Consider the following 17005-nt stretch of genomic DNA (forward strand, 5'->3'; position numbering starts at 1 on the left):
AATCCTTTCGATACTTAAGCATTTAACCAAACGCAGTGTAGTGTGATTATTTTATTATTGTAAAATATTTGTGTAGTACTGGTGTAGTAGAGGTATCCGTAGAGACTCTTACTAAAATACTGTTGTTGTAATTAGAATAGGCTTAATTGCAGTTTGGAATTGTGTAGTTCTTGTCTAGGCTATTACTTTCGATATTCAGTAATTAACAGCAGTTTTTATCCTGTCAGGGGTTGTAGGATTTAAAAAAAAATAGAGCACGACTAAGTAATATTGTAGTGTAGTCGTATATTAATTACCTTATTGTTGTGTACTATCCCAGACAATATATCCCTCCGTTCATTTATTTTTTGCAAAAGTTATTTTATTTTTAATTTCATTTTCCCCCCGTAAAGAATGGCTAAGGAGCGCGAGTGTACTTACTGTGGGTGTAGCGAGGCATTGAGGGGTATGAGGGAGGAGTTGGAAAGTTTGAGGGAGATAATTAGGATTCTCACAGAAGACAGGAAGGAAGATAGGACTCCCTCAAACAATGTACAGGTTACAGTAGGTGTACAAGAGGGAGGGGAAGGAAAGGGAGGAGTTGTAGAAGACAGGTGGTCTAATGTTCTAAGGGGAAGGAGATTGCAGGCTAAGGGCTCTATTCAGGATCAGAATTCAGGACAGGTGTCTGTGCGAAATCGGTACGAGTCACTCCAGGTAGAACAACAGAGGGAAGATGAGGGACAGGGAACTTTTTTTTTTGCTAGGGGCTTTACGTCGCACCGACACAGATAGGTCTTATGGCGACGATGGGATAGGAAAGGCCTAGGAGTTGGAAGGAAGCGGCCGTGGCCTTAATTAAGGTACAGCCCCAGCATTTGCCTGGTGTGAAAATGGGAAACCACGGAAAACCATCTTCAGGGCTGCCGATAGTGGGATTCGAACCTACTATCTCCCGGATGCAAGCTCACAGCCGCGCGCCTCTACGCGCACGGCCAACTCGCCCGGTGGACAGGGAACTGTTGGTGAGATGTGTGGAAGTAGGAGGAAGGGAAAAGGTAGGAAAGGAAAACGTAGAGTAGAGGATAAGAAAAGACAGGTGGAACAGGGTCATGGGAAGGAGAAAAGGGAGGAGGAAGTAGCTTCTGCAGTTATCAGGAAAGATAGGGCTGACCAGGAGGGGAGGGGATCAAATGAGGTGGGGAGGGTTGAGGCTCTGGTCATGGGGGATTCCATCGTTAGACACGTGGGGAAAGTGTGTGGAGGAAAGGGTACTAGGGTAGAGTGTTATCCAGGAATTAGGTTGAGGCAGATGTTGAGGAAAGTAGAAGAGAGGGAGGAGGGGAAGGAGAAGGTGGTAGTGTTTCACGTTGGTACCAACAACGTAAGGCAAGCTGGTATAAGTACCAACATAGTTGGAGATGTGTGGGATCTGGTAAATGCAGCACGGGTGAAGTTTAAGAAAGCGGAGATTGTTATTAGTGGAATACTGTGTAGAAGGGATACTGACTGGAGGGTGATTGGGGATTTAAATGAGACTATGGAGTGGGTATGTGGGAAACTGGGAGTGAAATTTCCAGATCCTAATGGGTGGGTAGGAGATAGGGATCTGCGCTCAGATGGCCTTCATTTAAACCGCAGTGGTACGTATAAGTTAGGAAATTTGTTTGGAAGGGTAATAGGGAGGTACATTCAGGGAAACGGGATGGCCTAGGGAACGGTGATAAGGGAACAGGGAACTGGAAATCAAGTAGGGATGACATAAAATTGTTAGTGTTGGACTGTAGAAGTATTGTAAGGAAAGGAATAGAATTAAGTAATTTAATAGATATATATTTACCAGATATTGTAATAGGAGTTGAATCATGGCTGAGAAATGATATAATGGATGCAGAAATTTTCTCACGGCACTGGAGTGTGTATCGTAGAGATAGGATAGGAAGGGTGGGAGGCGGAGTGTTCATTCTGGTGAAAGAAGAATTTGTAAGCTACGAAAAAGTTAAAGATGAGACACATGAAATTCTAGGTGTAAGGCTCATTTCTAAAGATAATAGGCAACTTGATACATTTGGAGTGTACAGATCGGGAAAGGGTAGCATTGACGCGGATTCGGAATTATTTGATAGGATAGGATAGTCAGCTATGTGGGAAACGACATGGAAAGAAATGTGATTGTAGCGGGAGATCTGAATTTGCCAGATGTCAATTGGGAAGGAAATGCAAACGACAGGAAGCATGACCAACAAGTGGCAAATAAGTTAATATGGGAAGGACAGCTGATTCAGAAAGTGATGGAACCAACCAGAGGGAAAATATCCTGGATGTCGTGCTGATAAAACCAGATGAGCTGTATAGGGAAACTGAAGTAATAGATGGTATTAGTGATCATGAAGCTGTTTTTGTGGTAGTTAGAAATAAATGTGATAGAAAGGAAGGTCTTAAAAGTAGGACTGTTAGGCAGTACCATATGGCTGATAAAGCAGGCATGAGGCAGTTTCTAAAAAGTAATTATGATCGGTGGAAAACGGTAAATAAAAATGTAAACAGACTCTGGGATGGGTTTAAAGAAATTGTTGAGGAATGCGAAAACAGGTTTGTACCATTAAGGGTGGTAAGGAATGGTAAAGACCCACCTTATTATAATAGAGAAATAAAGAGACTAAGAAGGAGGTGCAGACTGGAAAGAAATAGAGTTAGAAATGGCTGTGGTAGTAAGGAGAAATTGAAGGAACTTACTAGAAAATTGAATCTAGCAAAGAAGGCAGCTAAGGATAACATGATGGCAAGCATAATTGGCAGTCGTACGAATTTTTAGTGAAAAATGGAAGGGTATGTATAGGTATTTTAAGGCAGAAACAGGTTCCAAGAAGGGCATTTCAGGAATAATTAATGAACAAGGGGAGTGTGTATGTGAGGATCTTCAAAAGGCAGAAGTATTCAGTCAGCAGTATGTAAAGATTGTTGGTTACAAGGAAAATGTCGAGACAGAGGAGGAGACTAAGGCCAAAGAAGTAATAAAATTTACATATGATAACAATGACATTTACAATAAGATACAAAAGTTGAAAACTAGAAAAGCAGCTGGAATTGATCATATTTCTGGGGATATACTAAAGACAATGGGTTGGGATATAGTACCATATCAAGTAAGATGGCGACTACTGTGTGTGAGTCTGTGATATCCGTAGTAGATAATGGTGTAAGATGCAGTGAAAAGTGTGGCAAATGCAGGAGAGTAGTAAAAAATGGGATTCTATGTCGTAAGTGTGATGAATGGTACCATTTTCGTTGTGCAAATATTGTAAATAGGACTGATATTGAAGAAAGTGAGTGGCTGTGTCCCGAGTGTAAACAAACCGATAGTGAGACAGAACAACAAGAAAGAGAGACATACGAAACTATAATTAACATTTTAGGAGTGCTACAAGAAGATTTATGCGCTCTGAAACATGAAAATGAAAGCTTAAAGGACAGAATAAAGAAACTGGAAGATAAAGAAGACATTGGAGAAGAAAGATCGCCGTGGACGGAAGTGACGCGTAGCCATTTTAGGCCTAATGTTAAACATATGGGAGAAACTACGTACAACTTAAAACCGGGAAAAAACTCTTTGCAGTGCCAAAATAGATTTCAGTTACTTCAGCAAGTTCCAGAAGAAGACATACCAAGTTTTCCAAATAATTTTAAATCCAGTGGAGGTAACCTACAGAAGAAGAAAACCAACCGAAAGTCAAGATCGCCAAAGATTCATCTCTACGCAGACAGTCAAGGGCGGGGTATGGCAGAAGGCATCAAGGATGAGCTGCAGAATCCAGAAACTGAGGTTTTAGGGCTAATAAAACCAGGTGCCAAAACTGAAGACGTCCTTTCAAGTTGTGATCCTGTGTTAGAGAAGGACAATTATGTGGTAATTGTGAGTGGTACAAATGACATTGCTGCAAATGAAGGTGAGGAACTAATTATGACTCTCAGAGGTAAGCTTTCCAAACTACCTGACTCAAAAGTAATTGTAGTTAATGTGCCACCTAGGTATGACCTTTTAGAGGACTCATGTGTGAACAAAGCTGTACATGATGTAAATATAAAAATCAAGAGATTATGTAAGAGTTTTAGAAATGTCTATGTAGTAGATACTTTAGGTCTTGACAGGCATATGTTTACTAGGCATGGGTTACATCTGAATGGTAATAGAAAAGCAAATCTCTGTAGACAAATTGCTACAATTATCAACAGAGATTTGTAAACTAATCTGTACTTAAGAAAACCCATACCACTAAACTGGCACATGCAGGGAAACTTGCCAGAAAACCCAGACCCTTAAATCAAGATCTATGTACAAGGATCTGGGTTCCAGGGACGTTCTCAACTCATGAGTCAAACGTTACCCAATTGCAACAGTCAAGTTTTAGGGAGGAAGGAGGTCTGAGATTGCTCTTGGTAAACTGTCAGAGTGTAGTAAATAAACAATTAAAATTCGGTACATTGATGGAATCTTATGAGACTGATGTGGTGATAGGAGTAGAATCATGGTTGAGAGAAGGGGTGGGTAATAGAGAAGTATTTCCAGAAGGGTACACAGTCTATTGTAGAGACCGAGGAGATAAAAAGGGAGGGGGGTGTTTATTCTGGTGAAGGAAACTTATTGTTCACATGAATGGTTTACTGATGAAAGGGATGAAATATTAGGGATAAAATTAGTTTGTCATAATATGAAGGAGGTGGGAATTATAGGAACATACAGGCCTGGAAGAGAGGAAAGAGACATGGAAATATTTGAGAAAATAATAGATTATACTCATAAAAACAATAATAATGATATGGTAATAATTGGGTGAGATCTAAACTTGCCTGAAGTTGAATGGAATGGAGCTACAAGTGAAGCCCATGAACAGAGACTGGCAAATAAGTTAATTTGGGAGGGAGGATTTACACAAGTAGTACAAGAACTGACTCGTCTCAATAACTTACTAGATGTATTCTTGGTTAAACCATGGGAAATTGTTGATAAAACTGAGGTAATTGAAGGAATAGGTGACCATAAGGCTGTAATAATGGATGTAGGACTGGTACCAAAAAGTCTTAATAAGAGGGTCACACAAGACAAGAAATTATACAGAAAAACTAAAGTTGATGAATTTGGGACTTACCTTAAATCACAATTCAGTTGTTGGATAAGTGAAGGGAGTAATGTGGATACACTTTGGGCTAAATTTAAAGGAATCATTTGGGAAGGAGAGAAGAGATTTGTACCTGTTAAGAAGGGTAAAATGACCTCAGACCCTGTTTATTATACAAGGGAAATAAGAAAATTAAAAAGAAAATGTAGAATAGTAAACAGGAAAATCAAAGAGGGTAGGGAGAATAGAGAAACTAGAAAACAGCTAATGAGGAAACTGAATAGAGTGAAAAAGGAAGCAAAAGAGAATTATATGAATGGCATTCTTCAAGAGGGTAATGACCACAAAGGGAAATGGAAAAAGCTGTATTCATATATTAGGAATCAAAAAGGAAAAGGAATCCAAATTCCTACAATGGTGGGAGAAGGTGGTGAACACTATTTAACAGATACTGAGAAAGCAGACCTCTTCAGTAGGGAATTCAGAGATTCAGTAGAAGATTGTCAGGACTTGGAAACCATAACAGGGAGAGACACATAGGGAAACAAGAAGCTTCTCATTCACAAATGAAGGTATTTTCAGAGAAATCCAACTGCTTCAGCAAGGAAAAGCAGCAGGAAGTGATCAAATTACTGGGGAGGTATTAAAGACGATGGGGTGGTATATAGTGCCTTATTTAAAATTTCTCTTTGACTATGTCATAAATAATAGTGTAATACCAAAGGAATGGAAGGAATCTATAATAATACCAATTTATAAAGGAAAGGGTGATAAAAGGAAACCAGAGAACTACAGACCAATCAGCCTGACCAGTATAGTTTGTAAAATACTGGAGAGTTTAATAGCAAAGTACATCAGAGGGATATGTGATGATAAAAATTGGTTCATGAGGAGCCAGTATGGATTTAGAAAGAAATTTTCTTGCGAGGCACAACTGGTGGGATTTCAGCAGGACATATCAGATCAGTTGGATTCAGGAGGCCAGTTAGATTGCATAGCCATAGATCTTTCCAAAGCCTTTGATAGAGTGGAACATGGAATATTATTAAAGAAATTGGAGGGAATAGGACTGGACGTAAGGGTTATACGTTGGATAAGAACATTTCTAAATTCAAGGGTTCAGAAAGTCAAAGTAGGAAATTATATATCACAGGAAGAGAAAGTTTGGAAGGGAATTGCACAGGGTAGTATAATCGGTCCGTTACTTTTCTTAATATACGCAAATGATTTTGGGAACAATATAAGATCGAAAATAAGATTGTATGCAGATGACATAATTGTTTATAGGGAAATAAATAACATTGAGGATTGCTCAGAATTACAAAGGGACCTTGAGAGTATCCAAGAATGGGTTGAAGAAAATAATATGAAGATTAATGGAGACAAATCAACTGTTACAACATTTACAAACAGGAGCTTTAAAACTGAATTTGAATATACTTTGGATGAGGTAGTTATCCCTTAAGATGGCAAGTGCAAATACTTAGGTGTGAGATTTGAAAGTAATTTGCACTGGAAGTGTCATGTTGATGACATTGTTGCAGTGGCGGTTTCTGGTATAGCGCAATGGAGCAATGAACCTCCAGTTTATATCAAATTGTACTCAACTACGTAATTTTCATAACTCCCTTGTCAATCTTGAAGCTCTTACTAAGTCCCTCTATCCGTAAAATACTCGTACTGGCTTTCAATTCATGTGAGGTGCGCAAGGTCTGTGGCTGGATACTTGTCTGGAATGAACCCCCTTGCAAAGGCGATCTCTCCGTCCGTACATGGGCGAAGGGAGTGGCGAGGTGCGGGGGGACGAAAACCGGCACTAAGGCAAGACCAGGATATCGCAGAAACGGATCTCTGTTCTTTACGCATGCGCAATAGGCCACTGTCTCAAGACTAGCTAGTCGTGTTGTTGGGGTTGGGGTATGTGCCTGCCATCTGTTGGCCTTACGGGAATTTGACTAGGCAACAGAGAATAGTGCACGTAACTAGCGCTAGTGTTGAAAAGCATCGTTACTACCAAAAGTCACATTAAACTGTCAAATTCCAATTAATATCTTGTCCCAAATATACCATTACTTGCTAAACATCTATTAATTTGCCTTCTTTGGAATAATTACCTTTTGGAGAGAAACTTAACTCAAAAATCATTGAGGCAAGGAATAGCGGCAAGGTAATCATCATCATCATCATCATCATCATCATCTGTTTACCCTCCAGGTTCGGCTTTTCCCTCGGACTCAGCGGCAGTGTCCTGGAGCTTCAGACTCTTGGTCGGGGGATACAACTGGGGAGAATGACCAGTACCTCGCCCAGGCGGCCTCACCTGCTATGCTGAATAGGGGCCTTGTGGAGGGATGGGAAGATTGGAAGGGATAGACAAGGAAGAGGGAAGGAAGCGGCCGTGGCCTTAAGTTAGGTACCATCCCGGCATTCGCCTGGAGGAGAAATGGGAAACCACGGAAAACCACTTCGAGGATGGCTGAGGTGGGAATCGAACCCACCTCTACTCAGTTGACCTCCCGAGGCTGAATGGACCCCGTTCTAGCCCTCGTACCACTTTTCAAATTTTCGTGGCAGAGCCGGGAATCGAACCCGGACCTCCGGGGGTGGCAGCTAATCACGCTAACCACTACACCACAGAGGCGGAAAAATAGCCAGCCGGACACCAGTGGGATCCGAACCCACAACCTCCCGATTTCGCGTCGGTTGCTCTACCAATTGAGCTATGGTGGCCTAGGCAAGGTAATACCAATGAAAACTTTTAAATATAGTTGTTACTATTCCCATGACATCGGAAGCAGAAAGGTGTTTCTCTACCCTGAAGATAATAAAGACTTTCTAGCGCAGCACGACCGAGGATAGACTTATTGCTCTTGCTATGTTGTCAATTGAAAGGAACTTCGTTCGAGACTCTGCGGACTTCAATGAAGCAGTTATTTCTTATTTTGCATGTGGTAAAACTCGGCATGTAGGCCTACCGTATTTTCTGCTCCTCTCGTATTTGATCACATTTCTAGAACTTATGTCATCTTAGTTTAGGAGGTTACGGCCCACGATGGAAGAGAAGCTGGCGGAGATGGGGAAAGGAGAGTTGGGGGGAAGCAATTTTTTCTTCTTTTGAACCCCCAGTGATGAAAGTCACGCGCCGCCACTGCATTGTTGGGAAAGCATACAGATCGTTACATGTCATAATGAGGCTACTTAAAGGATGCAACAAAGAATTAAAAGAAAAAAGTTACTTAAGTATGGTTCGTCCATTATTGGAATATGCAAACAGTGTTTGGGATCCTCACCAAGAATACCTAATAAAAGAACTAGATGGTGTGCAGAGGAAAGCAGCAAGGTTTGTAACAGGGGATTTCAGGAGAAAGAGTAGTGTATCAGAAATGCTAAAGGAACTTGGTTGGGAACCTTTAAGTAAGAGAAGGGAGAAAACTAGACTTATAGGATTATATAGAGCCTATACAGGAGAAGAAGCATGGAGAGATATCCGTGAGAGGCTTCAGTTGGAAAATAATTATATTGGTAGAACTGACCACAAGTACAAAATTAGAAGGAATTTTAGCAGAAGCGATTGGGGTAAATTTTCATTCATTGGGAAGGGCGTGAAGGAGTGGAACAGTTTACCAGGGGTAGTGTTTGATCCTTTTCCAAAATCTGTACAGATATTCAAGAAGAGAATAAACAACAACAGAGAAAATAAATGAAATGTTAGAGGGCATTCGACCAGTGCAGGATATTGTAAATAAAAATGTGTGTGATTAAATTAATTCCATCCCCTGGTCTATGGAGTTTGGACAGCCCAAGTAGGGGACTGCCTGTAGGGGTGATGTACAGTGGGGACTTCGAGGGCCCTGGGACCGCTACGGTAGCTGTGAAGGCCCTTCAGGAACTCTGAAAAGTGGTGGCAAAAGGGGCTCTGGTTAAGACGCAGCAGGTCGTTATGCTACTTATGTTCCAAAATGGGTAAAATATAAATATGTAAATAAATTCAATGTTAATTTTAATCTTATACTAGTTGTATATTATTATCAGAAGTAATTTCACATACTGTATATGAGTTGACTATGTTTGTAAGATATTATAAGTAGAATTTTGTAAACAATATAAATTTATTAAGGATGATGTATGTGTTTAATAGAACAAATTATTAGCGTAAATTGTATAATATTGTATTCTAGGAAAATTTTCTTCGCCTCTTGTTAATTTAAAATTTAGTGCTTGACAATAATGTATTTTAGTGTACCATTTGCCACCGAGGTAGACACCTCATTTGCAAATAAAGAGATTTTGATTTGATTTGATTTGAAGTACTTATTTGATTATTGTTTGGTCGGAGGAGCTATACCAGATGAATGGAGAGTTGCTATAGTAGCCCCTGTGTATAAAGGAAAGGGTGATAGACATAAAGCTGAAAATTACAGGCCAGTAAGTTTGACATGCATTGTATGTAAGCTTTGGGAAGGCTTTCTTTCTGATTATATTAGACATGTTTGCGAAATTAATAACTGGTTCGATAGAAGGCAATTCGGTTTTAGGAAAGGTTATTCCACTGAAGCTCAACTTGTAGGATTCCAGCAAGATATAGCAGATATCTTGGATTCTGGAGGTCAAATGGACTGTATCGCGATTGACCTGTCTAAAGCATTTGATAGGGTGGATCATGGGAGACTACTGGCAAAAATGAGTGCAATTGGACTAGACAAAAGAGTGACTGAATGGGTTGCTATATTTCTAGAAAATAGATCTCAGAGAATTAGGGTAGGTGAAGCTTTATCTGACCCTGTAATAATTAAGAGGGGAATTCCTCAAGGCAGTATTATCGGACCTTTATGTTTTCTTATATATATAAATGATATGAGTAAAGGAGTGGAATCGGAGGTAAGGCTTTTTGCGGATGATGTTTTTCTCTATAGAGTGATAAATAAGTTACAAGATTGTGAGCAACTGCAGCGTGACCTCGAAAATGTTGTGAGATGGACAGCAGGCAATGGTATGATGATAAACGGGGTTAAAAGTCAGGTTGTGAGTTTCACAAATAGGAAAAGTCCTCTCAGTTTTAATTACTGCGTTGATGGGGTGAAAGTTCCTTTTGGGGATCATTGTAAGTATCTAGGTGTTAATATAAGGAAAGATCTTCATTGGGGTAATCACATAAATGGGATTGTAAATAAAGGGTACAGATCTCTGCACATGGTTATGAGGGTGTTTAGGGGTTGTAGTAAGGATGTAAAGGAGAGGGCATATAAGTCTCTGGTGAGACCCCAACTAGAGTATGGTTCCAGTGTATGGGACCCTCACCAGTATTACCTGATTCAAGAACTGGAAAAAATCCAAAGAAAAGCAGCTCGATTTGTTCTGAGTGATTTCCGACAAAAGAGTAGCGTTACAAAAATGTTGCAGTGTTTGGGTTGGGAAGAATTGAGAGAAAGAAGGAGAGCTGCTCGACTAAGTGGTATGTTCCGAGCTGTCAGCGGAGAGATGGCGTGGAATGACATTAGTAGACGAATAAGTTTGAACGGCGTTTATAAAAGTAGGAAAGATCACAATATGAAGATAAAGTTGGAATTCAAGAGGACAAACTGGGGCAAATATTCATTCATAGGAAGGGGAGTTAGGGATTGGAATAACTTACCAAGGGAGACGTTCAATGAATTTCCAGTTTCTTTGAAATCATTTAGGAAAAGGCTAGGAAAGCAACAGATAGGGAATCTGCCACCTGGGCGAATGCCCTAAATGCAGATCAGTATTGATTGATTGATTGATTGATTGATTGATTGATTGATTGATTGATTGATTGATTGATTGATTGATTGAACCAACATTAGTAGAAATGATCTTCGCACTTTATTTTCTCTAACCAGATCACACTTCACTGCATTCGAGAACATATTATAGACATAAATTATCTGATCTTGTAGCAAAAGTCGATTCCAAGCACAGAAGATAATAAAATATAATCAACTCCCATTATCCCTATCCAAGCAGAAACTAAGAGACTTCTACAAACACCTCTGAAACAGAATGTAGACTACATATCCTCTCCAAAAGCTTCATCCACAAACTGTTTTTTCCAGATGTCTATTGCCGACAACACACCAATATATTCGCGTCACTGTTTGTAAAAAATTCCTGTCCAACCATGGGAAATATCTTCAGTATCTTCAAAAAGTCAGTAAAGCCATGTCACCAGCATGTCTACGTGAAGGAGAAACTCACAGCAGTTCATCTTCGCTACCAATACAATCAACTATAATAGTTGGAAATAGGCCTACGGAATTCCGACAGCCAAGTGATCATCTATGCAAAGTGATTTCTGATGTCAAGACAATTACATGCCTGTGAAATATACCAAACCCTAACAATTCAGGGCCTCTCAAAGGCCCAAAATCTCATGCATGCAATCTGAGGCGCAGAGGTCCTGTGCATAGGGCATTGGTCCCACTCGGCTCGGCTTGGACCAACGCTTTGTCTCTGGGCTACTCGGCTAAGCTCGGCTCAAGTCGGCTTGGATTTGGAGTGCTATGGAGCAAGTGAGGAAGAGGGAGACAGGCGGAGCGAGCGAGACAGGCGTGGGGAAATAGAGAGACAGTGCTATTGCTCCAAATCGAGGGGTGGGGGTCTGCACTCTGGTCAACCAAGCAAAGTCGTCTTTTGCACCGTGCACAGTGCAATGCACTGGTGCATGCACCCTGAGAGGCCCTGCAACTCAACAACTGTAACTATGCTTTTTATACACATGCACTCTATTATCTCGAAAGGCCTACTAAATATCCCGTGTTATACCCAGAGGTGAAACGCATGTTGTAATAATTATATTTTACATTAAAAAAGGGTTCTTTGTTATCAATTCTATCGGGCTGGTAGCTGATGTAGAAAAGTATGCGGCTTTTAGAAGGAATCAGGATGACACGAGTTATTTCATTGTTCCTCATATTTTGCAGTGTTTTTACAGAGACAAGATTCTTACCTACCTTAGTTGTGTATACATTCAGTGTTAGGCAGTCTTCAGAAGGTACTCCAAAGTTCTCACTAATCTGAGGGCATGGAGCTCCGTCCTCGGTGGCATTGCGAACTCCTTCCCACGGCTCAGCGGGCTGAGGTGCCTGTTGGTGAATTAGAGGAATGAAACACTGTCATCTACTGAGTGATAACTAGGGCTAGGAATTTGTTACAGTATTGTGTTAGCATGTGCACCAGTATCCTTCCACCCATTCTATGGTAGGGTTCCATAAATAGTAAGGGCATAAGAGATCATTCACCAATAATACAGTGTTTATCCAAATTTAATCGCAAAATCGAAAGCATCGACGATGTTTGATATCCATTTACCTACTCGCCTATTAATGCATGAAATTGCTTTACTGAAAACTAGAATAATCATTTCAAGGAACAAACCAAACCTAAACCAAACCCCATGGCACTACAGCCCTTGAAGGGCCTTGGCCTACCAAGCGACCGCTGCTCAGCCCGAAGGCCTGCAGATTACGAGGTATCGCGTGGTCAGCATGACGAATCCTCTCGGCCGTTATTCATGGCTTTCTAGACCGGGGCTGCCATCTCACCATCAGATAGCTCCTCAATTCTAATCATGTAGGCTGAGTGGACCTCGAACCAGCCCTCAGGTCCAGGTTAGAATCCCTGACCTGGCCGGGAATCAAACCCGGGGCCTCCGGGTAAGAGACAGACACGCTACCCCTACACCACGGGGCTGGCATTTCAAGGAACAAGGGCAATATAATTAGGAATATGGAAGGAGCTTAATAATAATAATAATACATAATAATAATAATGGCTTTGTGCAGGTCTTTCGAGCTGACGCCGTATAGGCGACCTGCGCGTCTATGAGGATGGGGCCCTACCTGTGATGAATTCTAATGATGAAGATGGCACACGCACCCAGCCCCCAAGTCATCTGAATTAGTCAATGAAGGTTAAAATCCCCGATGCGGTCGGGAATGGAACCGGACCCTCTGGACCAACGGACAGCACGCTAACCATTTAGCCATGGAGCCGGACATGCGCTTAATAAAAACCCAGGATTCCTTCTTATTTCATGATTATTCTCATGAAACAGATGTAGGGAAGAATTTAGGGAAATGGCTTACCAAGCACGTTTCTTTCAAGAAATAAATAGTGGATCTAATATCAGACAAATTAACAATTATCTGTATTTGTATGTAGACTTCCTAGACGTTTCGTATGCAGTAGTACGAGAGAGTACATATTTGAGAAGTGATCATTCTCAGATTCCCATGTGACGTTGTCCTTTTGTCAGATTGTCTCCTGAAACTTCAGAAGATGATAGAAGATCTAAATGAGCACAGCAAAAAAGTAGGGATCGCGATTAACTAAACAAAAATTAAGCTCATGACCAACAACCTTGAAGAAGAAATTAAGATCGGTGGGAACCGTATAGAATATGCAGAATACATTTAATGTATTTAGTAAAGTTGTTAACTTCCGCCTTCCATTTCTTCAAGGAATATAATTAGTTTCATACTGGACACTGGAATCAAGGAAGTTTTCTCGGTAACCAGTTATTGTGCTCGTAAGTACACGGATAAGTTACGAATCATTTGCACCGACTCCTTCTTAAATGAAACTAAGACGCGATTCGATTCTGTAACGCTGAATACTGAAGGCGTCAGACCAACTACACTGCATAGCTTGTTAAACTGATGTGGAAAATTATTAGACTAAAATAATATTTTATGCTATGAATTATGCAATAAATCTTAAAGCTCAATGATAAACGTATCGCTCTTTAATACATTTAATATATTTTGTACTTTTATATGCTAATTAGTACCGTAAGTATAGAAATTGACTAAAACGTGAAACATTCTACATCTTCGCCTAGCCATCACTTGTAATAAACTACACAGGTTCAGCAAAAACAACCTGCACATTTTCTTCAACATTTTATTTGTAAATAACATAGCCTGATCTTATCAATATTGTATACATTTGATACATTGAAATAGTGAGGGAGTTGGATACTCTGTACTAGAATATATCAAAGTATTATTTAATTATTCTCTTTTCATTGATGTTTGTACCGGGTGGTACACCTCCACGCCGCTAATTCAAACTTTGCGCCAGTTGAAACTCCTCTTCTGGAGGAAGTCTGAACTTTATCTACTGTGTTAATTCTCAAGTTTCTCAGAAGATGTCCCTACTTGTAAATTTTGAAGTTTCTGAACTGGGTCGTTTTCGATGTATTTTTGTTTTGCCTGTAGTAAGAAGTGTGGACATTCTCTTCCAGATGGCACTACTGAAGGACTACAATTATGCACACTAGTGCGAAGTGAAAGAACTGTGTTTTTTGGAGAAATTTTGAATTCATAAGTCTGTTCTTTGTTAAATTTCTTTCAGTTATTGTTTAAGTTGGCAATATTAACCCTTTCTTTCCGCCAGTTTTGAATTTGACCAATAAGGAATTTCTGTAATTAATTTTCCACCAATTATGCGTTTCTTCTTCATCTAGTGTAGGGGTTTTCGTTGTTAGCCAATAAAATTCTTGTGGGAGGGTGTTCTCATTCCTGAAACGCCTCGAACTTTCCACGAGGGTATATAAACTGCTGATTTTCGGGTCTCAGCGCCACTTCAGTAACATCTATCAGTGTGTAAAGTACGTAGCAGGGGGCGGGAAGCGCTTCTTTCTTCGGGCAGCAGTTCAACCACCAGGTAATGGCCGTTTAATAACTTCTTTTCTTGCTAGCTCAGCAGTTTAACTCTCGGGGCAGGTCCGAAGCCTTTTTACCATGTAACTTTCCCTAAAATGTAAAGACACTTGGTACCAATTCTATCTTTTTAAACTACATATTGGGATAGAGAGTGCTTAACCCTCTCGAGCTCCCACTCATATTGCGTTGAGGTGAACTTATTTTCACAACCGTTTCCCGATCCCTTTGGATTCGGCGGGGGAACTTACAATGACCTGGAACTTGATATAAACACTGAATCATTTTTACTAACTAACTCACTGGCTAATGGATTGACCGACTGAGTATCTAACTAACTGACTGAATGACTAAATAGCTAACTGACCAATTGAATAGATGTCCGAATGATTGATTGACTACATTTCCGACAGATTCCTTAAAAGTCCATGTACATTCAAGCGGAAATTGGCACAGCAGACTGGCGTATCTGTCCTTAAAGCGCATAAAGCAGCAAGAGAGAAACTAAATCTTTATCCATATAAATCTGCTGTGAACCTGGTAGATGAACAACAATCATTAGGCTTGCAATAAAATTCATTCCTTTTCAAATTGCTTTGTTATAAGTGGATGTTGGTATATTTGAGATTAATAGACTCAAAAACTAGTGGACCGATTTCACTAAAAATTTCATAATTTGTTCTTATTACTCCTGAGAGGGTTTTTGAAGTGGTTTGAACGAAATCTGATGGGTAGTTTTTTTATAATGAGTAATTTAATGTAATTTCATTTAATTGCAAAGCCGCACCAAGATTGGATCGACTTGATGGACGGATTGTCGGGGGACTCCCAACGAGTCCATCCCCAATTCACACATGTATAATACTTTTAAACACCTCAGGAAAATCTCAAAATCACATCTTAAAAATGACTACAACCGGCACATCACTTCTATAACTGGAAACCTTAAAAACAACCCTAAAAAGTTCTGAACCCTAATTTCGTCATGCAGAAAGTCACCCCAGATACCACTGAATCTTAAACTACATAGTGATGATGTCCCAACTGAATTAAGGTCTCAAAAATTCAATGAGTACTTTCACTCTACCTTTAGCCCTCCTGCACCTATCACAGAACTACCACAGATCAATAGTGTTTGCAGTTACTCACTGTCACAAATATCAACGACCCCTAACGAAGTACAAAATATTCTCAATAGTCTCCCAACAAACCGCTCCACCGGGCCCCATGATATTAGCCCTATATTCCTCAAAAATACTTCTGCATCTCTCTGTGCACTGTTATCTACAATTTTAAACCTGTGTATGGCTACTGGTACATTCCCCGACAGCTGGAAACAAGCTGGTATCACACCTATTTTCAAATCTGGCAACAAGTATGATATCTCATCATACCGCCCAATATCTATCGTTCCAATACTATCCTCTGTCCTCGAAAGAATAATCCACCGCCGACTCCTCTTTTTCACACAGCCGTACATATCTGAAGAACAACACGGATTCACTCCCGAAAAATCATGCCTTACTAACCTCACTGTTCTCAATCACCACATCATTTCAGCAATGAAAATAAATCTCAGTTAGATGCAATCTATATAGATCTGGCCAAGGCATTCGACTCAGTGGATCATGCACTTCTCCTTCATAAGCTCGCTACCAGATTTAATATCCATGGCCCCGTCTTGTCATTGATAACAAGTTTCCTCTCCGGCAGAAAACAAAGAGTGGTACTCCCTGAATTTGCCTCATCATGGTTATCTGTGTTATCAGGAGTATCTCAGGGCAGTATTCTGGGACCCCTACTCTTTGTTCTCTATATCGATGACACAATTTTTTGCACCCAAAATAGTCAGTGTTCCCTCCTCTTGTACGCCGACGACCTGAAAATCCTAAGAGAAGTGTCTACGCCTGGTGACTGTGACGAATTACAAACTGTTCTCAATTCGTGTGGTGACTGGTTTAAGAAATGGAATCTTTCTCCCAATTTTAAGAAGTGCAATACAAACTCCTTTTCATTGCTAAAGCAAGAAATGAACACTGCATATACCATCCACGGAAATACATTGCAATCGGCTTCTCAGGTAAGAGACCTAGATGTTATAATAGACTGTAAACTAACCTTCTCTGCTCACATTCACTCCATAAAATCCCGTGCTATGCGTACTCTAGGCATTCTTTACAGGTTTACTGAAATTAATGATATTAACGCATTAAAATTATACTTTGT

The 17005-nt window shown here is 40.2% G+C and overlaps 1 protein-coding gene and 1 non-coding gene across 2 annotated transcripts in view; both read right to left on the reverse strand.

Annotated features, from left to right (window-relative positions):
- LOC136875978 (juvenile hormone esterase) overlaps positions 1 to 17005 on the reverse strand; it is a 113647-nt gene that overhangs the window by 79226 nt on the left and 17416 nt on the right. Inside the window, exon 2 of the mRNA XM_067149593.2 lies at positions 12068 to 12199. Within this exon, the coding sequence (XP_067005694.2) occupies positions 12068 to 12199 (132 nt within the window). The remainder of the gene's footprint in view (positions 1 to 12067; positions 12200 to 17005) is intronic.
- Positions 7750 to 7826, reverse strand: TRNAS-CGA (transfer RNA serine (anticodon CGA)). The gene has a single exon. It is a non-coding gene; the product is annotated as a tRNA-Ser (tRNA).

Source organism: Anabrus simplex, chromosome 6 (assembly GCF_040414725.1).
Source record: "Anabrus simplex isolate iqAnaSimp1 chromosome 6, ASM4041472v1, whole genome shotgun sequence".
NCBI lineage: Eukaryota > Metazoa > Arthropoda > Insecta > Orthoptera > Tettigoniidae > Anabrus > Anabrus simplex.